This window comes from Mobula hypostoma, chromosome 19 (assembly GCF_963921235.1).
Source record: "Mobula hypostoma chromosome 19, sMobHyp1.1, whole genome shotgun sequence".
Lineage (NCBI taxonomy): Eukaryota > Metazoa > Chordata > Chondrichthyes > Myliobatiformes > Myliobatidae > Mobula > Mobula hypostoma.
The window spans coordinates 59,589,428-59,617,152 of record NC_086115.1 but is presented as its reverse complement, the minus strand read 5'-3'; the positions used below and the strand labels follow the sequence as shown (position 1 = coordinate 59,617,152).

The following is a 27,725-nucleotide window of genomic DNA, read 5'->3' as shown; positions in this document are numbered from 1 at the left end:
GAAGCCCAGTCGCTGGTGCAGTAAAACGTTATAGTACTCTCTGTGGAACTTTTAAAAGAAGTTGAAGTTTGATTTAAAAAGCAACTTTCTTGTAGGAGCTCATAATGCAATTTTAAGATCATGTAACAGAGCAAAATCTGTAGTAATATAGGTTCTCTGTACAACAGACATAGTTTGATGCTTATTATCACATTGAGCCTCTGCACAGTGAATATTGATGAAGGCATGTGGCTGCTTTGCCATTCAGATAAATCTGCATTAAAATTTGCTCCAAGGTTACAACCCTGCTGGCCTGTGAAATGCAAGAATTCACCAAGTTACAATGTGGGACACTCTTCAGAATCTGGGACTGAGCCGCATTGTTCAGCAAGTAAAGAGAGTACTTTATTCTGCTGTAGTGCTTGACCTGACTGTCCTTTATAATGAAGGTTTTCAGTCACAGATTTGCTACATTGTCTGAGGCATTGAATGGCCTGTAAACATAAACGTATTTGAAATCATTCGATATGTAAGGAGTAGGTGATGAGCTGCTCTTTCTTTAGCGTCTAATTTCAACTTAGAAATTTTATTCTCCCCCACTTGAATATCCATCTTAATATTTTGCTAAAGTTTCAGTTGGAACACTTTCTCAGTAGAAATCTGAGTTTGTTCCGAGAGGAGAGGAGCTCTGTGTGCTGGAAAGATCATAGATTTGATCTTGAATCCATGTTTAAGTACTATAGAGGAATAATTGAGCTGTCTTTAGTGTTTCTGGTTTCGTGAGTCAATGCTTTGAAGAACTACTCAAGCTGACTTCCTGAGGACAGTTAGTAACTTTTGCCAGTAACAATGGTCCTGAGAGGAAAATTTGCAACAGGAGGCAAGTAGCAAAAAGAAGAGGGAAGGATTAAATTCTACTTTGGCTTTGCAGGAGTTGCATTTAATTTCCTACCCCCAAAACATCAAAGTTTGAAGTATATTTATTATCACACATGTCACCATATGCAACCCTGAGATTCATTTTCTTGTGGGCATACTCAGTACAAGAATGAGGGGTGACTTCATCGAAACATAACACATGTTGAAAGGCCTTGATAGAGTGGATGTGGAGAGGATGTTTCCTGTTGTGAGGGAGTCTAAGACCTGAGGACACAACCTCAGAATAGAGGGACATCCATTTAGAATGGAGATGAGGAGGAATTTCTTTAACCTGAGAATGGCGAATAGAAACATAGAAAAACTACAGCACAATACAGGCCCTTTGGCCCACAATGTTGTGTCGAACATGTACTTAAGTTAGAATTTACCTAGGGTTTCCCATAGCCCTCTGTGGAAATCGTTGGAATTCGAAATCTATGGAATTCTTTGCTACAGGCAGCTGTGGAGGCTGTCTTTACATATATTTAAGGCGGAGGTTGATAGATTCTGATTAGTCAGGTTATGAAGGGATACAGGGTGAAGACAGAAGATTGGGGCTGAGAGGGAAAATGGATCAGCCATGATGAAATGCAGGTGCAGACTCAATGGACCAGGTGGCCCAAATCTGCTCCTGTGTCTTATGGTGTTATAACAGAATCAATGAAAGACCACCCAACTTGGGCATGTAGCCAGGGTGCAGAAAACAATGAACTGTGCAAATTCAAAAAAGAAAGAAAGAATGATAACAATAAATATCGAGAACATGAGATGAAGAATCCTTGAAAGTGAGTCTATATGTTGTGGTAGCAATTCAGTGATGGGGTGAGTGAAGTTATCTCCTCTGGAATTCCCAGTAAATGTAAGAAACTTAATAGAATCAATAAGAGACTGCACCCAGCAGGATGGACAGAAAACAAGTGTGCAAAGACAACAAACTCTGCAAATACAAAGTGAAAGGAAAAAAAGGAAATAAATAAGCAATAAATATCGTACATGACAGGGAGAAGGCTACTTAGTTCCCACTTAAAAGTATCCTGCATTTGACAAAGGGAAGGTGCCATGTGGCCTCAAGTAGAAGAGGAAGTCCTTTATGAGCTTGTAACTTTATGGTCCCCTGCTTGGATGAATACTGATACCAGCAGAGATTTTGTGACCTCATTTAGTTAAATTGAAGGCTGTCTGGTAGCAATATGAAAGAGAGGATCAGGAACTGAATCATGCAGTTAGCTAATTGGGGAAGTTCACATTTTGTTTCGATGGGACAATGAGCAAGGAATCCACAGGACTCATGGCACAAATGCTGTCTTGTTTTGTTTTGCCTTGAATGTATTTAAACAGTCCAAGATTATGTTCCTTCTGTGAATCCTCAAGGTAGCCTCACAACAAGCTGAAAAACATCGAAGTTCAAAGTAAGTTCATTATCAAAGCAGATATATGTACCAAATACAACCTTGAGATTCATTCATCTGTGGGCTTTTTCAATAAATACAGGAAACATAATAGAATCATTGAAAGACCACACACGACAGGACGAATAAGGAAGCAATGTGCAAAAGACAACAAGCCATGCAAATACAAAAGAAAAGAGAAAAAAAGAAATAATAATAATAAATAAGTATCGAGAACATGAGATGAAGAGTCCTTGAAAATGAGTCCATAGGTTGTGGAAGCATTTCAATGATGGGGCAAGTGAAGTTATCCCCTTTGGTTCAAGAGCCTGATAGTTGAGGGGTAGTAACTGTTCCTGAACCTGGTGGTTTGGATCCTGAGGCTCCTGTGCCACCTTCCTGAGAGTCATAGAAAAATATAGCACGGAAACAGGCCATTTGTGCCAAACCATTTAAACTGCCTCGTCCCATCCATGTGCACTCAGACCATAACCCTCCATCCATGTATTACCTATCCAAAATTCTCTTAAGTGTTGAAGTTGAGTTTGCATGTGCCACTTGTGCTGACGGCTCATTCCCCACTTTCAGGACCCTCTTGAGTGAAGGAGTTTCCTGTCATGTACCCCTTAAACATTTCACCTTTCACCCTTAACCCATGACATCTCATTGTAGTCCCATCCAATGCCAGTGGGAAAAACCTGCTTGCATTTACCCTTTCGATACCCCTTATAATTTTGCTGGCGGCTGCGAGAAGAGGCCATGTCCTTGATGGTGGGGGCCAAAAGAAAAGCCTACGCCAACTTTGTATGTGATGGCCTGCACTCCTCTGAAGGTGACACTTCTTTCAAAGAGGTGAGCAGGTTTAGAGCCTTCAAATAATCTTGGCTCAGACAGTGCTTTGTGGATCTTTGACTCCATTACCGTGGTAAGTTGGTAATTGGAATGTGAGAAAGCCGTTAATAGGTAAGATTTAACATCTGGATTAGCACTCTGTCAGTATAAAATCAGCTTTCAGTGCGTGCTGCTGGATTGTGCCTCTGCTAAATTTGTTAAACTCCCACTCACTCCACTCAAGGAGTATTTTTGGAAGTACATAGGTAACTTTGATGTTGTCCACCTACCAGTCCCCCTGAATGTGTCAGTATGCTGAATACACTAATAGTTTAATGTATAAGTTTTATCCATTTCAGAAAGTTGTGACAGCTGTGATTGATATCTCTGGTTAATGGGTGTTTTGATTATTGCAGTAGGATTTTACACAGGCAGTGGATGGGCGTTGATATAGTAGGACAGAAACAGCGAACCTTCAAAGCCCCCTATCCCTCCCACACACAAGCAACAGCAAAAGCATCAACTGCCCCTTCCCCCCTTCCCCCCTTCCCCCTCTCTCCCCTCATTTGGTCCAGCAAAAGCACCACCCACCATGCAAGCAGCAGCAAAGCTCCCGAAGAGACCATGATCTCGGGTCCATCAAAAACTACTGTCCATCCCAACACTTCAGCATCTCTGACGGGCTCTGTCTCTCACCAGCGAGGAAGACAGAGATATCGCTGCTGCTACAATGGGTCGGGGGGGTGGGGGGGATGCAGCAGCTTGCTGTTTTGATGTTGCAATCTGCCATGTCGCTTCTCTGAGCAACCCCCCCCCCAACCCTCGACTCAAGGACCGACAGCCTTTCGCTCGCCATCAAAAAGATATTTGTTTGATGTAATGGTGTTTAAGATGACTTTATTCTGCCATGCACAAATATCCTTATAGTAAAAAAAATCCTCCCTTCCTTTCCCTATTCTATTCCCCACTCCGGCCTCTTACCCCTTCTCACATGCCTATCACCTCCCCTGGATCCCCTCCTCCTACCCTCTCCCATGATCCACTCTCCTCTCCCATCCGATTTCTTCCTCTCCTGGCCTTCACCTTTCCCACCCGCCTGGCTTCACCAATCACCTCTACTTTACTGTCGTCAGACAATTGATACTAGAGCGTACAATCATCACAGCGATATTTGATTCTGCGCTTTGTGCTCCCTGGATTACAAATCAATAGTAAATATTAAAAATTTAAATTATAAACCATAAATAGAAAATAGAACAGGGAAAGCAAGGTAGTGCTAAAAAAAACCGAGAGGCAGGTCCGGCCCAGATCCGGGTCAGGATACGTTCAGCAGTCTTATCACAGTTGGAAAGACGTCCACACCTCCCCACCAGCTTTTTTATTCTAGTGACTTCCGCCTTCCTTTCCAGTCCTGAAGAAGAGTCTCCGCTGTTCATTCATTTCCATGGATGCTGCCTGACCTGCTGAGTTCTTCTAGCATTTTGTGTGTGTGTATTGCTGTGGATTTTCAGCATCTGCAGTCCTTCTTGTGTTTACACTTTTCATTGTCGTTCAGACCGTAACCCACAGAACTTCTCAGCGCTACACAAATATTCAACCAAAAAACACATTCAAGGTCAGTCTCAGAACTACTGCAAAGTTGAGAGACTGTGTGCACTATTTCTGGGAGTGTTTACAAACAGTGCTAAACCACACCTAAGTCAGCAACTAGAGAGGAATGGGTGTTTGTGGACTCTGAGCCTTGGCCCTGATGTAAAGTCAAGGCAGTTTTTTAAGGTGTGAAACACACAACACAATGTCAAATGAAAAGCAGAAACCAGATGGGCCAAAGCTGACAGCACGGTAGCGTAGTGGTTAGAGCAACGCTTTATAGTACAGGCGACACAGGTTCAATTCCTGCCACTGCCTGTAAGGAGTTTCTTCTTGCTTCCCATGTCAGCATGAGTTTCCTCTGGGTGCTCCGTTCTCCTCCCACAGTCCAAAGACCTACCAGTCGGTAGGTTAATTGAGCATTGTAAATTATCCAGTGATTGGACTAGGGTTAAATCGAGGGTTGCTGGGTGGTGTGGCTCGAGGGACTGGAAGGGTCTATTCCACACTGTATCTCAATAAATAAATAAAGCAGTTAGTGAAATATTTCACTTGAGTCACCAGTCTCCTAATGCTGTAGTAGTAATTCTGTATTCTCCTGAGGGAGCCTGTTAACAGTCATCCCCCAGGATAAAGTGGTGCTGCTTCTCCTGCGGTGACCCTGAGGGGGAGGCTATGTAGCATACAGACCAGGACCACCAGACTCAAAAACAGTTACTTTCCCCAGTAGTAAAGCTGATCAGTGGGCACGTGGCCAAGTGGTTAAGGCGTTCGACTAGCGATCTGAAGGTCATGAGTTCAAGCCCCAGCCGAGGCAGCGTGTTGTGTCCTTGAGCAGGGCACTTAATCACACGTTGCTCTGCGATGACACCAGTGCCAAGCTGTATGGGTCCTAATGCCCTTCCCTTGGACAACATCGGTGTCGTGGAAAGGGCGGACTTGCAGCATGGGCAACTGCTGGTCTTCCATACAACCTTGCCCAGGCCTGCGCCCTGGAGAGTGAAGACTTTCCACGTGTAGATCCATGGTCTCGCAAGGCCGATCAACACCTCCACCCACTAACTCCAGCACTACTTTATAATTTCCCATCAGTCACCTTGTGCACAGCCTGGCATCACTTTATGGCCATACTATCAATGTATACAAGCTCTCTTAGGTACTGTATTTATTTTTATTGTGTTTATTGTTATTATTATTGTTGTGTTTTTTATGCTGCATCAGATTTGGAGTAACAGTTAGTTGGCTCTCATTACACTTGTGTACAGGAAATGACATTAAGCAGTCTTGAATCCTAAATGTATCAAGGCAGAAGTGAGAGTTGCCCATTTCCTCAGCAATTGCTTTTTTTATTGGCGCTGCTTGACTGCAGATGTGCATTTTGTATCATATTTCCAGCATCTAAAATATTACAATTGTCATAATTAGGTGTATGCTCATGTGGGTGTTAATGGACTCTTCTACACCCTGAAGCTGATTGATAGTGTGGTCTGAGAAGAGCAGTTGAGTTTGTGGATATGCTGCTCTGTCTGGATAGTTTTAATTCAGTCTGAACATTTAGGAAACTGTCTGTTGAATCAAACCACAGCTTACATTGAAAATGGCAATTTCATGCGGATATTAGTCCTGACCAGGCTTAGCGATGATGTGAATTCTTGATTCTGGTCCAGAAATGTAGATTCAGATTCAGTTCCACTTATTTATTTAGAGATACGGTGCGGAAGAGGCCTTCTGGCCCTTCGAGCCACACCATTCGGCAATCCCTGATTTAACCCTAACCTGTTTACAATGACTAATTAACCTACTAACCTACTAACCAGTGCATCTTTGGATTGTGGGCGGAAACCGGAGCACCCGGAGGAAACTTGCGCAATGCACGTGGTGTACAAACTCCTTACAGAGGACGCTAGATTTGAACTCCAAGCTCTGCCGTCCCGAGCAGGAATAGCGTCACACTAATCGCTACGCTGCTCTGTGACCGTCTACATCCACAGTATAGAAGGAAATGCTCGGTTTGCCAACAACCAGCACGACCTAACGATGTGCAAGTGACGCCATCCTGACATGCCCGCAGTGTTCATCAGAACAACACGAGCAATAACAAGAACAGAACAGCAGCAGCCAGACAAACTCCGTCTTTGCTTCTGCCCACCCACTCTCACACACAGACAGTTCCCCAACCCCAGGACAGGCTGCCTCAGAGCCTCCAGTTGACTGGCAGGACTGGAAGACATCGGGCCTCTGACTTCCCCCGTAAACTCACAGATGTAGGGCTTCGGTCCCTGGGCCCCTCTTGCCACTTAAACCTTCATTGCTTCCTGTTTTCAGTCCTACTCCATTAAAGGCAGGGGTGTCTGTTTCCACAGTGGGACAACACCAGTAGTGTCTGGCTGTTCTTTGAATTATTCTGTCTGACTCTGAATAAATCTGAAATTTAAAAACAAGTTGAAAGTATTGGAAATAATCAGGAAGTTGGGCAACATTTACAGGGAGAGGAACAAAGTTCAGGTTGCTAACTTGAAGTTTTAACACTGAATCTCTCATCACAGAGTCGCCTGATCTGTTATTCCAGCATTTCTTTTGTTGCAGGTGCAGAAGTGGGTGGATTGTGTGGCTCTGTGTCTTCTGGGAACCTCTTGTTGCTTCACTTTCCACAACGATTACGAGGCAGTGATCTTCCTCTCAGTCAGTGAATTAACTGCAAGTGTAAGCAGATTATGTGTGGTCTTTTTTATGCCATAGACCATTGAACAAGGGATCTGTGGACCCCAGGTTGGGAATCAAAAACGCTAGGAAAACTCAGCTAGTCAAGCAGCATCTTTAAAAAAGATTTCTGTCCAATAACCTTTCCTTAGAACTGTGGAAATAATATAATATGCCTGACAACACTTGGTAGAAGTGGCTGGTCAGTGCTAACAAAACTGTTACCAATTCCTGCCACAGATATTGTAATCCAAGGGGCATAGATGGGGATGGGCTGTGACAAGAAGAATTACCACACACCTTACCATTCCAACTATCACTGAGCACATTAGCTTTGTATGCATGTGCACCCTTCCTGTTATGGTGGTGGAAGCAATGATTCAGGATTTTCACAAGAGAAATGGACAGATTGTTGAGAGAATTATCTGTGGGATTGTGAGGGAATGATTGGGTTGCTGTACAGGGGGCCAGTATGAATCTGATGGGCCAAATTGCTTCTGTCAGTGCCAAAGTTATTTTGTAAATATACAAGTATTTGGAGTCCCAAAATATGCTTAAATTTTTATTTTTTTTAGATTATGAGAACACTCAGTCCTCTTTTATTGTCGTTTAGAAAAGCATACATGCATTAAGAAATGATACAATGTTTCTCTGGAGTGATATCACAGAAAACAGTACAGACCAAAGACTAACACTGACAGAACCACATAATTATAACATATAGTTACAACAGTGCAAAGCAATACCATAACTTGATAAAGAACAGACCATGGGCACAGTAAAAAAAAAGTCTCAAAGTGATGAGCCGATCGACTCCGGAGTCCCCGAGAGCAGGCGGCAAATGGGAGAAACTCCCTGCCATAAACCTCCAGGCAACTTGCCGATACCTCGGAAGCGGCTGACCCCAGCCGACTGAGTCTATCCGTCCGAAATCTTCAAGCTTCCAAGCAGCCTCTCTGATACAGTTTTTTGAGTGCCTTTGATCTCGCCCCGGCCGCTGAAACACTCAAAGCCAAGGATTTCGGGGCCTTCAGCTCCGGAGATTTCGGTTACCACACAGTAGCAGCAGCAGCGAAGCGGGCATTTCAGAAGTTTTCCAGATGTTCCTCTGTGCTCTCACGTCTATCTCCATCAAATCAGAATTGTACACGATCCCCTACTTGATAGATAACAGATATCATCACTGAAGTGGTCGTGCGCGCTGCCATCACACCGCTATCTTCTCCCCCCTCCCCGAGGGGAGAAGTTTATTTATTTATTTAGTGATACAGCATGGAATTGGGCTTTCTGGCACTTTGAGCCACGCCACATCAGCAATCACCGACAATCCCAATTTAACCCTAACCTAATCGCGGGACAATTTACAATGGCCAATTAACTGACCCAGTACGTCTTTGGACTATGGGAAGAAACCGGGGCATACGGGGACATTCCACAGGGTGGATGTAGAGAGACCCTTTACAGAGGGCGCTGGGAATGAACTCCGAACTCCAAACTCCAGAGTTCCCACCGCTGTCTGTAAGGAGTTTGTACATCCTCCCTATGACCATAGTCATAGTCATAGTCATAGTCATAGTCATACTTTATTGATCCCGGGGGAAATTGGATACCTATGGGTTTCCTCCGGGTGCTGTGGTTTCCTCCCACAGTCCAAAGATCTACCCGTGAGTAGGTTAATTGGTGATGGTAAATTGTCCCCAGATTAGGCTGGGGTTAAATTGGGGGATTGCTGGATGGTATGGATCAAAGGGCCAGAAGGGTGGATTCTGTGCTGTATATCGGTAATAAAAAAAAATAGAACTCTGACGCTCTGAACTGTAATAACACTGCACAAACCGCTACACAATTGTGGCACCCAAAGTTCAAAATTAAATTCAAGCTCATATCTGATGGGACACGTAGTTGTGCATACAACAGTAAACTCAACTCTGATTAATCATTTAATGTTTTGGATATAATGTAATTTGCCTGTTTACGCTACTTTAGATCTCAAAACAGTAAAAATGACTTCTTTGATATTTTGTCCATATACTACATCAGTCATGTTAAGTTTCTGTGAACTGTGCCTGAATTGTAAGAAATTGAAAAGGACATTCAATGAGCAGTTGTTTGGTGTGCTTTTGAAGTGTTTTCCTGCAGGGTTTACAGCTCACAGCATTTACTGGCCCACGCAGTTGCTGAAAAACTTCTGTGTGAAAGCTTTTTGGCTCGGCTTACTTTTAGTTTCATTCTCGAAACTGGAATGTTGTGATTGGTTCTATGGATATATGAGGTGTCACGGTAGCGTAGTGGGTTAGCGCCATGCTATTACAGCTTGGGGCGACAGATTTCAGAGTTCTGTAAGGAGTTTGTACATTCTCCTTGTGGGTTTCCTCCGGGTGCTCCCGTTTCCTCCCACAGTCCAAAGACGTACAGTTAGTAGGTTAATTGGTCATTGTAAATTGTCCTGCGATTAGCCTAGGGCCAGCTTGGGGTTTGCTGGGCGGTGGGATTCACAGGGCCGGAAGGGCTGTTCTGCACTGTATCTCAATAAATTAATAAATACATATCTGAATTATATTGAAGAGGAGAAAAGGGGCAAGACATCTTAGGGTTAGCAGAGTGGCGTAACTAGTAGTAACCAATGTGCAAAAGACAGCAAACTGTACAAATAAAAAAAAGTAACTAAATAAGCAATAAATATTGAGAACAAGAGATGAAGATCCTTGAACAAGTTATCTTTGAGTAGCAGAGAAGGTAAGGGAGCAATGGGTAAAGCAAATAATATTTCAAATGAGGCCAGTGAAAATTTCCATCATGGCTTACCTGGAGTTTTTTTTCAGTAGCATTAGTTACGTTATTAAGTAAAGTGGTATTAAGCAAATGTGTATTTTACCTATCATCCAATGCCAAATGATGCAACTTGGTGATCAGTGAAAATTACTGAAGAACCATTGGGTTTAACCAGGCTAAATTTTACACTAAACTTTGTGTGTGTGTGTGTGCGTGTGCGCAGATTATTCTCCAGGTCAGTTACTGAAATATAGAAGACTTGGAAAACCACTGTGCTTAATTCTGACAAATGTTGAGCAGTTGATGCAGAAACAGTGTTATGCAATATGAATGTAATTTGAATTGGGACTTTGAAAAATGTAGGAGATTATACATAAATTGCTCAACTCCAGGAAAAGAGAATTTTGAAAGTGCTTTTTACAAGTTGATCCAAATTAGTGATAACTTAACAATTTCTCTTGTGTGCCTTGGTAGTTTTGAGAAGAGTTTAATTATCAATGATTAATGAATTATTAACAATAATTAAGGAGTTCTTGAGGAAAAAAGATGGATTCTGTTGCTTATTTATGTGTATTCATTGTTTTACTACTAATAAATGTATAACAAACAGATTGAATTAACTGAGCGTTTTAGAGAATCTGTTAAAAAAGGCTAATAGAGGTTGACCACCGATTTTTCGGAAACTGATGGTTTGGCACCTCTTTTAATTCAAACCATCGCTCACTTTTCATGAAACGTCTGTTGGATAAGGTGAATGCTGGCAATTCTGTACAGACATTTATTAAAAAACTTAACATGAAGGACATGCTTTGATTCATTGCTCGAGGGTGGGAAAAGATAGAACCTTCAATGTTAAAGAATGGCTGGCATAAGTTGTGACCTGTCTTGGTGTTTGCCACTATTATTGCCTGACCTCTTTTGATCTGGCAAAAATATTAATCTGGCAAGGCTCAGGAATAGAGGGTGCTGGAAAATCGGTAGACAACCTGTACAACCTGTAACCCGGCTTCAGTTTCCGCTGGTCCCTGTAAGGAGTCTGTAAGTTCTCCCCGTGATCACGTTGGTTTCCCCTGGGTTTTCCAGTCTCCTCCTACAGTCCAAAGACCTACCGACGAGTAGGTTAATTGGTGGTCATTGTAACTTGTCCTGTGATTAGGCTCAGATTAAATTGGGGGATTACTGAGCGGCATGGTTCAGATGTTCTTCGCTGTATCTCAATCAATTAATAAATAAATCAATAACACCACATGTTCTCGAAACCTAGCTGCCGCCAAGCCGGCGTGAGACATTTCCTGTGGAAACATCTCACTGCTCTCGTTGTAAAGGATCATGGCTGCTTCATTTGGCAATGAAAATAATTGTTATATATCTTTCTATTATGGGTGATGTTTAAAGAATTGAGGGACGGTATTGAACCCCAGGTGCTAAGAGAATTGCTGCACGTGCCCTACGTTTGCCACCTCTGTCTGTCCAACATATTGTGTGTGTTCAAAGGTTCATCTTATCAAAGTATACAACTCTGAGATTCAATAAAAATGTATCTTAATGATTCTTTATGTTCCAGCTCTACGTGCCTTTTGTGTAAGAACACATCAATTCATAACAGTTACCGTCACTGTTACTAGTTTTGTTTTCATTCTGGGTTAATTAACTGAATTTAAATGCCTGACTTACATGGTATCTAATCCAGTAAACTAACCACAATGCTTGCAACTTTTTGCGGGTAGAACTCACTGACCAAGTAATTCTGGTGAATGAAGCTTGCTGAATAAAAGCTGCTGGTTCATTGATGGTATGCCCACACACTGAGCTGTGTCGATATTGTATGTATCCTTCATGTCTACAGGGACTTCCTAGAAATGAGAATGATGCTGGTGCCTGGTAATATGTTTTATGTTAACCGGAGTTGATTATGACTTCTCCAGTCACGCCTGAATATGTAACGGGACAGCCGCAAACTGAGCACATCAGCTAAATCCTACGTTAAGCAAAACAAAGCATTCATTGTACGCATTTTGACAGCGAGTCAATCCTGCCTGTGGTCATGAATAAACTAAATCCGATTTGCCACAACTCTTGTGGGATTTAAATCACGGTGATTATGCATCGCATATTGGGAATCCGATCATTCAAATGTGGTATGGAAGTCGCAGTGCTTTGGTGTCTGGAGAGAAGGGCAAGCTATCACTAGCTCAGAAAGTCAGAATGCAAAAAAAGTGCACAATAAACAAATAGATAAAACAGTCAAAAAGTCAAAAGTAAATTTATTATCAAATGTGTGCATGTCACCATGCACTACCTTGAGATTCATTCTTTGCGGGCATTCACAGTAAGCACAAAGAAACATAATGGAATAAATGAAAAGCTACATACAACTGATGGACAGACAATGCAATAGCCACTGCTCTATCTACCGTCCTTACACATCTGGAGAAGAAGGATGCTTATGTGAGGATGCTGTTCTTGGACTGCAGTTCAGCATTCAACTCCATAATTCCATCCAGGCTCGACAGGAAGCTCAGAGACCTCGGCCTTGACCCTGCCTTGTGCAGCTGGATCCTGGACTTCCTGTCAGATCACCGGCAGGTGGTAGGAGTGGGCTCCCTCACCTCTGTCTCTCTGACCCTCAACACAGGTGCCCCTCAGGGCTGTGTACTAAGTCCCCTCCTGTACTCCCTGTATACCCATGACTGTGTCACCACCCACAGCTCTAATCTGCTAATTAAATTTGCCAGTGATACTACATTGATTGGCCTAATCTGAAACAATAACGAGGCAGCCTACGGAGGAAGTCATCTCTCTGACACAGTAGTGTCAAGAAAACAACCTCTCCTTCAATGTCACAAAAACAAAGGAGCTGGTTGTGGATTACAGGAGGAATGGAGATGGGCTAACCCCTATTGACATCAGTGGATCTGGGGCTGAGAGGGTAAACAGCTTTAAGTTCCTCAACATCCACATCACCGAGGCCCTCGTGGTCTGTACACACTAGCTGTGTGGTGAAAAAGGCACAACAGCGCCTCTTTCACCTCAGACGGTTGAGGAAGTTTGGTATGAGCCCCCAAATCCAAGGAACTTTCTACAGGGACATAATTGAGAGCATCCTGACTGGCTGCATCACTGCCTGGTATGGGAACTGTACTTCCCTCAATCACAGGATTGTGCAGAGAGTGGTGCGGACAGCCTAGCACATCCGTAGTTATGAACTTGCCATGATTCAGGACATTTACAAAGAAAGGTGTGAAAAAAGGGTCCAAAGGATCATTGGGGGACCCAAGTCACCCCAACCACAATCTATTTCAGCCACTACCATCCAGGAAAGAGTATCATAGCATAAAAGCCAGGACCAACAGGTTCCAGGACAGTTTCTTCCACCAGACCCATCGGACTGATTAACTCTTGATGATTTGAGTGTATTTTTATGTTACATTAACTGTTCTATTTATTATAAATTACTATGATTGCACATTGCACATTTAGATGGAGACGTAACGTAAAGATTTTTACTCCTCATGTATGTGAAGGATGTATGAAATAAAGTTAATTGAATTCAATTCAAAGACGGACAAACAACCGATGTGCAAAAGACAACAGACAGTGCAAATACAAAAAGAAAAGATAATAATGATAATAAATAATGTTGAGAACATAAGTTGTAGAGTCTTTAGGTTGTTAGCGCTTATTTCCCACCTGCAGTTGCCTACAGTGCAAGGAGTTCAAAGGTCAACTCTTATCGATGGAACTGGAGTCACATATAGATAAGGGCAGCTGCTAAAGATGGCATATTCCTCATGTTGGGGTGAGTGAAGTAGAAACACTATATGGGTCAGGTGGCATATGTGAGGAGATACAAGATCGGACTTGGGTTGAATAGAATGGCTGCTGCCACATTAGATCAATCTCCTCACTGTCAGTCAGCCTTCAACATTGCACTGTTTGACACGAGCCAGAAGCGTATCAATTCAGTTGCTGTTCTAGAAGGCAGAAGCTAATTTTATTCATTGACTAGCAACACACATAAAAGTTGCTGGTGGAACGCAGCAAGCCAGGAAGCATCTATAGGAAGAAGTACAGTCGACGCTTCGGGTCGAGACCCTTTATTAGGACTAACAGAAGAAGAGCTAGTAAGAGATTTGAAAGTGGGAGGGGGAGGGGGAGATCCGAAATGATAGGAGAAGACAGGAGGGGGAGGGATGGATCCAAGAGCTGGACAGGTGATTGGCAAAAGGGATATGAGAGGATCATGGGGCAGGAGGCCCAGGGAGAAAGAAAAGGGGGAGGGGGGAGGCCCAGAGGATGGGCAAGGGGTATAGTGAGGGGGCAGAGGGAGAAAAAAGAGAGAGAGATAAAGAATGTGTGTGTATATAAATAAATAAATAACGGAGGGGGTACGAGGGGGAGGTCGGGCATTAGCAGAAGTTTGAGAAGTCGATGTCCATGCCATCAGGTTGGAGGCTACCCAGGCGGCATTCCGCCTGGTCAAACAAGCCTCCGATGACAATATAGTTATATCAAAAATGATTAAAGGTACACTGCCATTAAGTGTGTGCTCTCTAAGAATTCCGATGACTGCACATACGGTAATTTCACAGATTATTGAATTTGTGGAGTTAGAGTTGATAAGTATGTTTGAGGTGAAGATTGACAGGCAATTGAAACTCAAGGGAAATGTATGCTACAGGGAGAGGGTGGGGAAAATGTTGTTCCTATTCCCACTAAATCAGCCAATGACCTTATTGCATAGCAGAGCCGTCTCCAGGGCCCAATTTGTTTACTCCAGTCAGATTCATTTATTTATCACATGTACAGTACAAACTAAACTCATTTCAAAACTAATCTCATGACATATGTGAGTGATGATAAACCTGATTCTGATATGGGTCTGTATTTCAGACTGAGAGTGGGAAGGAGCAGGGAGAGGGGAATCTTGGTTGGGAAAATGGGAAGGGAGAAGTGTGAGAGCGGGAAGAACCAGAGAGACATCCTGCGATGATCAGTAAATTGATTGATTAGAACCAGATGACCTTGTCTGGTGTCTCAGGGCTGGGTGAGTCTGCACCTGTGCCATCTCCCTCCACACCTGGCACCCCTTCTCTGCCACCTGACCCACAGCCCTCCCGTGGCACTCCAGCTCATGCCAAATTTACAAACTCACTCTCCACTCCATGTTGACTGTGCAAAAGTCTTGGGCACCTTGGCTGTATATTTATGACTAAGACTTTTGCACTGTACTGAATTTGTCTTAGGCACCCTAGCTATATATATGTATGTGCCAAAGATTTTTGCTGGGTACTGTACATCAAAGCAGACAGTGAAATGTGTCACCCTCATTAACAACCAACACAACCTTAGGATATGCTGGGTACAGCCCACAAGTGTCTGCATTCTAGTGCCAATAACGCAATTCTGCTCTGATCATCGGAACTTTGCAAGCAACAACAACAAATAATAAACAACATCAAAACAAGACACTTTCCTGCCTTTCCATCCACCCAACAACCTCCGATCTTAGAATCCACTGACCTGGGCTACTCGCTGATCTGACATCCATTCACAGATGTCCTTTGGCTCTTCTTTTAACACAGAGCATTGAGTGGAGGCCTAGACTCTGACCTGACCTCAAACTCCCCCACATCCCTTTCCCTGAACCCTAACCTGATCCCTAACTACCCTCTCTAGTCCCAAAACCATCCTTATGAACCTAAAAAACAACTAAATTTAAGCCACAGCCTCAACAGAAACTGCAGCTGAGCACCTTCTTGGCCATCAACATCCTGACTTGGTTTCTTAAGTCCTTATGTTCAAACGCAATTTCTACAGATTGGTTTGCAGGAGATATAGGATGGAGTGGTGCTCCAAGAGTGAATCAATAGAGAAAGCTATCATAAATCTTCAGAACAGGCGTTCCCAACCAGGGCTCCATGGAACCCTCCGTTAATGGTGGTAGTCCATGGCATTAGAAGGGTTGGGAGAAATTTGCTTTAGGAAAAGCTTTAGTGGCAATTGATACAACACGAGTATTTCCTTGTTTCCTGGGTGTAACAGATGCATCCTTATAAAATCTCGTCTCTGTTTAGTTCATTTATTTTCAATTCTAAATATGGCCTTTATATGTTTGTTTATATTTTCTGATTATCTCAATTCGTCTGCTCTTATCTCTTAAATTAAACCCAAATGCTTTGAATTCATAGTGTAACTGTCAGTCCTATGGGAAGCAACCACAATGGTCACGTTCTTTATTACTGGTAATGTTGTTACAAATTGCTTTATCTAAAGCTTTCCCTGAGGCACATGATGCACCATTTCATTAAAATACTATATTATCTACAGCATGGAGCTGGCAAGCGAGCAGAGGAAGGTGAGCTACAACAGAAAAACATTAGTGCCAAAAAGTAAACAACAGGAATTCTGCAGATGCTGGAAATTCAAGCAACACACATCAAAGTTGCTGGTGAACGCAGCAGGCCAGGCAGCATCTGTAGGAAGAGGCACAGTCGATGTTTCAGGCCGAGACCCTTCGTCAGGACTCAAAAGTGCCAAAAAGTAGTGGTTGGAATAAATTGAAAATTCAACTTGTTGTGTTAGAGGAGTGAAATTAATGCAACGGCTGCAAGCAAAAGCATGAAGGCAAACAGCTCAAAGTTCAAAGTAAATTTTATTATCAAAGTACATACGTGTCACGATACACGACCCTGAGATTCATTTTCCTGCGGGCATACTCAGCAAATCTATAGAATAATAACTATAACAGGATCAGTGAAAGATCAACCAGAGTGCAGAAGACAACAAACTGTGCAAATGCAAGTATAAATAAATAGCAATAAATAACAAGAACATGAGATGAAGAGTCCTTGAAAGTGAGTTCATTGGCTGTGAGAACATTTCCGTGATGGGGCAAGTGAAATTGAGTGAAGTTACGCCAGTTTTTATCACCTCCTGCATCACTCCAAATTTCTCAGTCTTAGAATGAATTACCTGAAAATTTGTACTTGAATCCAGCAGTTAGAAAAAAAAAGGCTCATTTATTCAATGCAACAGACCTGTAAATTATGTTAGAATATATAGTCACATTGCTCAAACATGATATCAATAGAAAATATGATTTCAAATCCTCATTGCAAGTTTCCTAAAGTTCCTCAAGCTTCATTTGGTTCAGCCCTCTCATCGTATCCTCACCTCCAAGCCTCTCTCGGGTCTCAGCCCCTCCTTCTGTTAGCAAGTGAACTCTTTTTATCATTTAGTGTCTGTCATCAGGGACTTTTACCACCCAGGACATACTCTCTTCTTGCTGCTGCTATCGCAATGAAGGCACTGGAGCCTCAGGACTCACACCACCAGGTTCAGGAAGAGTTATTACCCCCGAACGATCCGGCCCTTGAACCTGAGGGGATAACTCTATTTAATTTGTCTCATCATTGAAGTGTTCCCACAACCAATGGACTCACTTTCAAGGATTCTTCATCTCCTGTTCTCAATGTTTATTGCTGATTTATTTGTATATTATTTGTTATTCTCATTTCTTTCTTTTTGTATTTCCATGGCTTGTAGTCTTTTGCACACTGGTTGAATGCCCAGGTTGGTCAGTCTTTCATTGATTCTGTTATAGTTGTTACTCTATATATTTATTGAGCATGCCCACAAGAAAATGAATCTCAGGGCTGTATGTGTATGTATGTATATACTGTATATATAATGTGTGTGTGTATATATATGTATGTATTTTGATAATAAATTTACTTTAAATTTTGGACTTTGACCCTCTGGAGCCTCAGTTTTCAAACCATACCATTAAAGCAGAGTAATTGCTGACATGAATCACAGCTAATAGACAGCAGCTTCCACTGAAGAACATTCCTGTGTGTATCTTTACATTGTAGTAGTAAAGAATGATTTTCTGTATGTCCTCTGAATGGCGCCATGTAAATTCAAGCTTATTTAATGCCATTTCCAGTACACAAGTGTAAAGGAGAACAAAATAATTTTTATTCCGGATCGAATGCAGCACAAAAAAACACAATTAGATGTAGAACACAAAAATAATTTAGGAAAACATTATTTTTTTTCTCTTATGTTTTTTGTGTGCAGGAGGGTGGGTTAGTGGAGGTGTTGGTCTGCCTTACTGCTTGTTCTGTTTTTGAGTCTGGTGGTCCTGGCATGGATGCTGTCTAGCCTCTACCCTGATGGGCTTGGGACAAACAGTCCATGAGCAGAAGTCTTTCTTAAAAGCCTGATTGTCATTTTGCATACATCTCCTTAGTTTGAGATTTTGTTTTCCCCCTGCTGAGTGCCCATTTTTCCTTTGATATCTAAAATAAGTGGAAAAATGACTCCCTGCTCACGAAACATTCTGAAGATGGAGGCTGATACCAGAGGCTGCTTATATATCTTCCATAATTGGGACAACTTATACTTTACAAAGCCCAAGCAATAGAGTGAAATATTAGGTTGAACTGCTCTCTACTAAACACAAATTTACCTATTCTCTTTAGACAAATTCAGACAATAACTTGCACAATGTCAAGTTCAAGTTTATTGTCATTCATCCATACACCAAATGAAACAATGTTCCTCTGGACCAAAGTGCACAATGCTGTACATATAACGCACACACAGGTAATAGTGTCACAAATAAATTAACAAGTAATAAGGTGCATTTATGACACACGTCAAAATGTAAACAGTATAATGCTACTGGCGCTTCAGGTGTGATGAGACCTGTGTGATGACAAGGATTTCAGTAGTCTCACAGCCTGGGGAAGGAAGCTGTTTCCCATCCTAACTGTTCCTGTTCTAATCCTGTGGTACCTCCTGCCTGATGGTAGGGTGGTCAAAGAGATGGGATTAATCATTGACAGTGCTAACAGCCCTGCGTACGTGCTGTTCCTGATAAATAGCTTGGATATTTCTTGAAGCCTCATTTTTTGTTATAGGTAACTAAAGTGCTGTAATATCTGTGCTGCCATTTACTAGTGAAATCTGTAAGATTGATCATAATTATTTCACATAGAATAAATGGAATCTTGTTTCAAGGCAGGAAATGGGAGCGACATGGAGGTATGCTATCTTCAGTCTTTTTGTTGTTCATTTATTGTTGAAATCAGATTGATGCAGATGCTGAGACTCTGAGTCATGTAGTTAGTTGTGAAATGAATAGGGGCTCTTATACTGAGAGTACATAATGAAGCTGACAAAGAAACTCCTTTCAATGACTTCACAGCTGAGCAGTCAATTGCCCTGTGTGCCTGAATTTTAAGATCAGTGCTTCCAATCAGCTGCCAAATGTACCTTTCAGAAATCCCTTCTGCATTATCTTTGATACATGCAGTCAGGAACTTGTACTAGCAACTATCAGGTACAAACTTTGCAGAGAAACTGTATTTTTTTTCTGGGCAACTATCTTATGCTGCGTGCAATGTGTGATTTTAACAGGCAAATCACGGACAGTGAGTTTGGAGAGGAGTCAGTTGGACTGGATTTGAATATTCCATTGTCTGAATCTGACTGCTTGAACAGTTCCTGAATGCTAACCAGCTAGAGTATTGTTAATAGAGGCTACTTTCAATCTCGTCAGTCTTCTTTCACATCTAATTAGATTTCGGTTTTCACCAGGAATATGTTTTTAAACATTGTACGACTTGACCATCAGTGAAAATTTGGGATAGCACGGTAGCATAGTGGTTAGCACAACGCTTTACAGTACAGGTGACCTGGGTTCAATTCCTACCACTGCTTGTAAGGAGTTTGTACGTTCTCCCCGTGACCACGTGGGTTTCCTTCAGTTTCCTCCCACAGTCCAAAGACCTACCGGTTGATAAATTAATTGGTCATTGTAAATTGGTCCTGTGATTAAGCCAGGATTAAATCATTCAGGAGTCGCTGGTGGCACAGCTCGAAGGGATGGAAAAGCCTATTCCATGCTGTATCTCAATAAATAAAAAATAAATAAAATTTAAGTGGATTATATTATACTGTCAGTAGTAACATGATTTTTTTTGTGCAAAAACTATAGCTTCCATTTCATTGTTCTTCCATTATTATGAAAGGTTTCATAAGAAATTCTGCATTTCTCTCTTAGCATCTGTGATACCACACCTAATTTTGATTATCTGTTCCCTCTTCTCCTAAAACCATTAGCACTTGCAGATAACAACACACATCAAAGTTGCTGGTGAATGCAGCAGCAGGCCAGGCAGCATCTCTAGGAAGAGGTACAGTCGACGTTTCGGGCCGAGACCCTTCGTCAGGACGAAACGTCGACTGTACCTCTTCCTAGAGACCCTGCCTGGCCTGCTGCGTTCACCAGCAACTTTGATGTGTGTTGCTTGAGTTTCCAGCATCTGCAGATTTCCTTGTGTTAGCACTTGCAGATGTTTGGGTTCCTTGGTAGATCTTAATTGTTGATCATTCCCGGTGTCACCTTTGGCAAGACATTCAGTCACTGAGCAAGATTCTGTCCATCCCATATCTACACCTGTCAGCTTTGCAACTGGCCTGATCGATTAGGAGACAGGATTGTGCATTTCTTCCCCTTCCTGCATGTACTGAAATTAATTTTGTCATCTCAAAATTGGCCTTGGATTGGAGCTGGCTTCCATTGATATTTCTGGCCCCATTATATACTGCAATCTGCCAAGTGGTCCATAGAGCACTTATTGATGACGTTATGTGTTGTATGACAAGTTGGCCAAATTTTTTCTGTCGCACTACAGAGAATTTTGTTCTACATTTCCGACTGTGGCTGCCATTGAAAAGCCAGTTTTTCTCGTGCACCTCTAATTATCCTTGAATAGTGGTGGTGAGTCATTATTCTGAACTGCAGCAGTTCTTGTGGTGAAGGTACTATAAGATCATAAGATATAGGAGCAAAATTAGTCCATTTGACCCATCTGGTCTGCTCCACCTTTTCACCATGGCTGATTTATTATCCATCTCATCCCCATTTTCCTGTCTTCTCCCCATAACCTTTGACACCCTTACTAATCAGGAGCTTATCAATCTCTGCTTTATATATACCCAATGAAGTGGCCTCCACAGCCACCTGAGGCAATAAATTCCACAAATTCTCTACCCTCTGGCTAAAGAAATTCTTCCTCATCCCTGTTCCAAATTGTCATCCTTATATTATGAGTCTATGCACTAAGGTCCTAGTCTTCCCCAATATAGGGAACATTCTCTCAGGGTCCACTCTACCTAGAGCAGGGGTCCACAACCTTTTTTATGCCATGGACCAATGCCATTAAGCAAGGGGTCCATGGAAGCCAGGTGGGAAACTCCTGAGCAAGACCTTTCAATATTCAATAAGTTTCACTGAGCTCCTTCCTCCAGTCAGTACAGGCCTAGAGCCATCAAACACTCCTTGTGCATTAATCCTTTCATTCCTGGGGTCATTCTCATGAGCCTGTTCTGGAACCTCTGCAGTGGAGCTCCCACAGAGGTGCTCGGTAGGGAGTTTCATTGACAATGAAGGAATGCCTATGTATTTCCATGGAAACACCATTTCTAGGGGAACTTTTAGATGGTGAAATTACAATGTTGCAAAACATTATGATTGAGCATCCTAGTACACTCAAAACTCACACATTACGGGAATTTAAGACCAAGGAACCAGAGCCAGAATACCAACCTCCCCAGGGAAGAAAATAAGATAAACAAAATTAATGACAAAACAGGTATTAGACCAGTTTGTCTGTAACATTTCTATGGGCATCAATGATTATCTTCAAAGTTCAAAGTAAATTTTATTATCAACATACATCTATATCACCACATACAACCCTGAGAGTCATTTTCTTGCAGGCATACTCTGCAAATCTATAGAACAGTAACTATAACCGGGTCAATGGAAGATTGAGTAGAGTTTGTAGAAGACAACAAACTGTACAAATACAAATAAATAGCAATAATTATTTATTTATGAGAAAATGAAATAACAAGCTAAAGGATCCTTAAAGTGAGATCATTGGTTGTGGGAACATCTCAGTAGATGAGTGTTGTTATCCCCTTTTGTTCAAGAGCCTGATGATTGAGGGGAGGTAAATGTTCCTGAACCTGGTGGTGTGAGTCCTGAGGCTCCTGTACCTCCTCCTTGATGGTGGCAGTAAGAAAAGAGCATGGCCTGGGTGGTGAGGAGGTTTGATGGATGTTGCTTTCCTGTAACAACGTTTCATATAGATGTGCTCAGTGGTTGGGAGGGCTTTACCTGTGATGTACTGGGCCGAATCCACTAGCTTTTGTTGGATTATGTATACTTTCATTGGCTTCCATCTTTGTGAGATTCTATCTTTCTTTATGAAAATAGACAGAAAAATTTAAAGGCAGCTCACTGATTTTAATCACATTAATTGACCTATAACAATTTCTTTAATATTTAAGTCCTGGTGAAAGGTCTCGACACCATATGGCAACTGTTTATTCCCCTCCATAGATGCTGACTGAACTGCTGGGTTCCTGAAGCATTTTATGTGTGTGACTTGCCCAAGATTTCCAGCATTTGCAGAAACTCTTGTGTTCCTTAACAATTAATTCCATTCAACTATCGTATATGACACAGACAGTCTACTGGTTATGGCAGGTTTCAGTTCTTGAGAACAGTTCATGACCTGGACTGTCAATAAGTCAGAAATGAAGAAACACGTTGGGTGAGAGAGGATCACAGAAACTACGGTGAGGAGGCGCAGGGAGAGCAGCCGCCAGCCAGTCTCACAGGCTCACTGAGTGAGCAAATATCTCTGCACAGTACTTTCAGATCTGCCTGGCCCGACCCAGCCCCTGATAGTCGTGGCTCGGGAGAGGTGGCGGGTGAGGAGAGAAGGGACCAGAAATGCCTGTTCCCACATGGCAGGGAATGCTGACAGTTGGCAAATCCATACTCACCAGTCCTGCTAGTCTCCCAAACCTTTGTTCATATGTATGGAGTGTCCATATAGGCGTTTGGAAGCTGGAATACCTGTAAAGTGGTAGGTGAAGATGGGGCTGGTGAGACACAGTGACGCTTTGCAGGCAGCTAACAAAACTTCTAACAATTCTACTAAATATACTTTTTTGGGACTACAATCAGTGAAATCCGTAACCTGTACCTGTACTTTCCCACTGGGAGGTATGCTATTGAACCGTCTCTTCAACCTGGCTTCTTGAGGTACTCTGAAATATTCGGTGAACTGGACTCTTGAGTATGTCGTTGCGGCCATTGCTGGAGCGGACTTGGGGCCGGACTGAAGTGGCGGGGCCTGCGCCCGAGAGTGGATAACGAACCGATTTAAGTGCCAAGCCAGATTAAAAGATTAAGGCGTCGAGGCTGAGGGTGGAAGACGGACTGGTGACCATCACACTGCTGCACAAGGCTTTACTCACCTCAACACTGAACCTTGCTCCGCGGCCGTGCCCCGCACTTAACCTGGATCTATGGCTGTGCCCTGCGGCCATTGGCACTCACCTCAACACTGAACCTGGCTCTGTGGCCGTGCCCCATACTGAACCTGGCTCCGCGGCCAAGCTGAAGCACTGAACTGGCTACCGGAATGTGAACTCACTTAGAATCATAGTAAGGTACAGAAACAGAAACATTCACTTCGGCCCATCTAGTCTATGAGAAACCATTTAAACTGTCTACTCCCATCGACCTCCACCCGGCCTGTAGGCCTCCACACTCTCACAATCCTCAGAGTGAAGAAGTTTCCCCTCATCTTCCCCTAAAATATGTTATCTTTCGCCCTTAACCCATGACCTCTAGTTGTAGTCCTACCCAACCTTAGTGGAAAAAGCCTGTTTGCATTTACCCTATCTACACCCTTCATAATTTTGCATACCTCTATCAAATCTCCCCTCAATCTTCTCCGTTCCAAGGAAAGAAGTGTTAGCTTTAGGGAGCTATGTGGTTTATGCTCTGTGGATTGTTTGTTTACATGATTTGTCCTTTTTTTTTCAACACTGCATATATTACTGTCTTGGTGGTGTGGGTATTTTTTTGTGAATTGTAATGTGTTTCTTTGCTTTGTGGCTGCCTGCAAGAAGATGAATCTCAAGGTTGTATACAGTATTCATACTTTGATGATCAATAAAGCATGAAAACAGATCTTTCAGCCCTCTGAGTCAGTGCCGACTGTAAGCACCTAGTTGAACTAATTCTTCATTAATCCTGCATTCTCATCGACTCCCCCCAGATTCTACCACGCACCTCCACACTAGGGGCAATTTACAGTGGGCAATTAACCTACCAACTGCTTTGGGATGTTGGAGGAAACCAGAGCACTCCGAGGAAACCCAAGTGGTCACAGGGCAAACGTGCAAACTCCACACATACGGCGTCCAAGGTTAGGACTGCACCCACTTCTCTGGTACCGTCTGCATGTATCTTATGCTACTTAAGATGTTTATTATTCAATACAAAAGATATATATAGAGGTAAAATTAACCTTTTCACTGGGGAATAAGATGTGCAAATGTATTGTAAGTATATCATGTGGTCAGTTTGAATGCATTGTCTAATGGATGTTGTTTATATTTTAGTATACCATACACAATTAGTGAAGTGATTTTTAATCTGACCAATTATATACCTTTTCTTTAACCTCTTGATTTGCTTCCCCAAAGATATAGGACTATTATTGATGAGCATTCTGGTATTTTTGACATCAATATCTCTTTAGTATGAGCTTTATCATTGGGTCATCTTCACTTTAAGCCCATCACCCCTGCTGGGAGCCTAGGCCATCGACAGCATCTTACCAGAGTCCTCTGTCCGGGGCTGATAGAAGGTTGATCAGCCCTGTGGCTTCTGCTTTCACCACACAACTTCATAAGTCTTCTAGGCAAAAATCCTTCCTCTCCCAGGGATGAGGTCTTTGGTGTTTCTGTAGTTCTGGGCTCTCACGGGATGAGGTTGCTAGCCCCATGCCCAACCCTCCTCCCCTCCTTTCCCAATCGGAGTTTTTAATCATTGGGTGGTCTGAGTTAATTTACAGAAATGGGGTTGCAAATCTGATCATGGAAAAGGGGATGGAGATGGAATAAGGTTGGGGAGGATAATATTTAACAGGGAACCCAATTTTGCTGGCTTTTTGGTTTAGTACGATCAACAAATGGCTAAAAGAATGGGGCATAATTTTAAGGTGATTAGAGAAAAGTAAAGGGAGGGATGTCAGAGGTAAGTTTTTTAGATAGAGGGTGGTGAATGCATGGAACACACTGCCAGGGAAGGTGGTAGAGGCAGATATAATAGGAATTTTTAAGAAATTCTAAGATAAGCATATTGATGATTTTTTTTAAAAATGGATGGCTGTGTAAGAGGGGAGGTTAGATTGGTCTTAGAGTAGGTGAAAAGGTTGTGGCTCTAAGGGCCTGTACTGTTCTATATTCTGTGTCTAATAGGAACACAAATAATGATACACAATGTCGTCTTATACAAATCCAGCTCCTGGGATAGTTATTGGTTATCGAGAGTTGATGATGTTTATTATTATTTGTATTTGCCCAAATTGTCATCCTTTGTATGTTGGTTGTTTATCAGTCTTTGTGTGTAGTTTTTCATTGATTGTATTGTGTTTCCTTGTTCCATTGTGAATACTGCAAGAAAATGAATCTCAGTGTAGTATATGGTGAGTTAATAGATTTGTTTTGAACTTTGAAGTATATAAGGGGGATATTGAAAGTCTAGGAAATGGGCATTTAGTGAAATTACAGAAGTGTCTTACAGGAAATCCTGAAATACTGGTGAGTATCAAGTAGAGTTCCTGATGTAAACTGAAAATGGCCACGATCCCAAATCTAGCATGATCCCTTCTTACCGTTGATCAAGAGTTAAGTAGTTTTTTTTTAGATTAGATTAGATTATGAGGACACGCAGTCCTCTTTTATTGTCATTTAGTAATGCATGCATTAAGAAACGATACAATTTGTTCCTCCAGAATGATATCGCAGAAACACAAGACAAACCAAGACTAAAAAAACTGACAAAAACCACATAATTATAACATACAGTTACGAAAGTGCAAAGCAATACCGTAATTTGATAAAGAACAGACCATGGGCACAGTAAAAAAAAAGTCTCTAAGTCTCTTGAAAGTCCCATCATCTCACGCAGACGGTAGAAGGAAGAGAAACTCTCTTCCTGCCATGAACTTCCAGTGCCACAAACTTGCTGATGCACCACCCTAGAAGCACCCGACCACAGCCGACTCTTGAGTCTGTCCGAAAACTTTGAGCATCCAACCAGCCCTCCGACACTGAGCACCAAGCACCATCTCAGCCAAGCGCTTTGACTCCGACCCCGGCAACAGGCAATAGGCAAAGCCGAGGATTTGGGGCCTTCGCTTCCGGAGATTCTCGATTGCACAGTAGCAGCGGCAGTGAAGCGGGCATTTCAGAAGTTTCTCCAGATGTTCCTCCGTGCTTCTTATGTCTGTCTGCATCAAATCAGGATTGTGCACGGCCCCTGCTTAACAAATACGATATCATTTCAGAGCAGCCACGCGTGCTGTGTCACGCCGCCATCTTCTCCTCCCCTCCCCATATGGAATTAGTTTTTTTAGCCAAAAACAATCTAACTTACTGTCATTGTTCCCTCTAAACTGTGTTGTCGTGCAGCCACGCAGTAACTGAAATGCTCCTGCACACGTAGCCATTGTCACTGAGCACCTGGAATTGGACGCAGTTAGAAAAAGTTTATGAAACATGGAAGATTTTCTGTGTTGTATTTCATTATACCCTTCAATTAATAAATAAAAGCAAAAGTATGTGATATTTCAGTTTTCATTCAGAATAGTTATATCATGCATATAACAAAAAAAAAACATTTTAAGTGCCGTGCAGTTTACAGGCTGGGTAATAATTTCCTGCTCAGAGCAATGGTTGGTCTGCGCAACTGTAAAAAAAATTAGAGGCGATGTTGACACAGTATTGGTCAGTCAATCATAATGCAAGTGGGATTCTGGTACAGTGATTGACTTCTGTAAATAATTCATTGGTTGTTTTCTATGGTTGCATTTGCTTTGATGTTTTAATATTGTTGTGAGATGGATTTGTTTAGCTCACATCCTAAAAGTTCAAAGGTTCATTTATCATCAAAGAACTCTGAAATTCTTCTTCTCCAGATAGCCACAAAACAAAGAAAGCCATGGAAGTCAGTTCAAAGGGAAACAGCAAACCTACCCCCACCCGCACAAAATAAAGGCAACACGATTATCAGCCCCCCCGCGTGAAACACAACAAGAATATCGATCCCCCTCCCCTGCACAACAAACTACCATAAACACAAGTGTAATCTAAATATGAAATTAATATCTGACTGTAATCCAGAAGGATGTGAAGCAACATGTTGTTAAGAAGTGAGTCTCTTTGCAGTCAGCCCACAGTTGCCACGCCCTGTGTGTGGATATCTACTCAAAAGTTTTAGAGTCAGTGCGTAGAAAAGGTGCCTGCAATGAAGCTAGTCATCATGGTCACACTATGAAAATCGAAGGTGGGAGCTTGATTGTCACAACTTGTGAGAATCTGGTAAATTCCCATTTAATTCTATGAAAAATTGAGCTAATAGAGCTGAAGCAAGATTAG

General features: G+C 42.3%; 1 protein-coding gene across 4 annotated transcripts in view; it reads left to right on the top strand.

Moving 5' to 3' along the window:
* afap1l2 (actin filament associated protein 1-like 2) overlaps nt 1-27,725 on the top strand; it is a 289,415-nt gene that overhangs the window by 21,954 nt on the left and 239,736 nt on the right. For 3 of the 4 annotated variants that reach the window (XM_063072007.1, XM_063072006.1, XM_063072009.1), the window contains one exon: nt 24,338-24,487. The exons of the other annotated variant lie outside the window; for it this stretch is intronic. In XM_063072007.1, coding sequence (XP_062928077.1) covers nt 24,405-24,487 — 83 coding nt within the window. In that variant the 5' untranslated portion in view covers nt 24,338-24,404. The remainder of the gene's footprint in view (nt 1-24,337; nt 24,488-27,725) is intronic. 4 annotated transcript variants of the gene reach the window in all.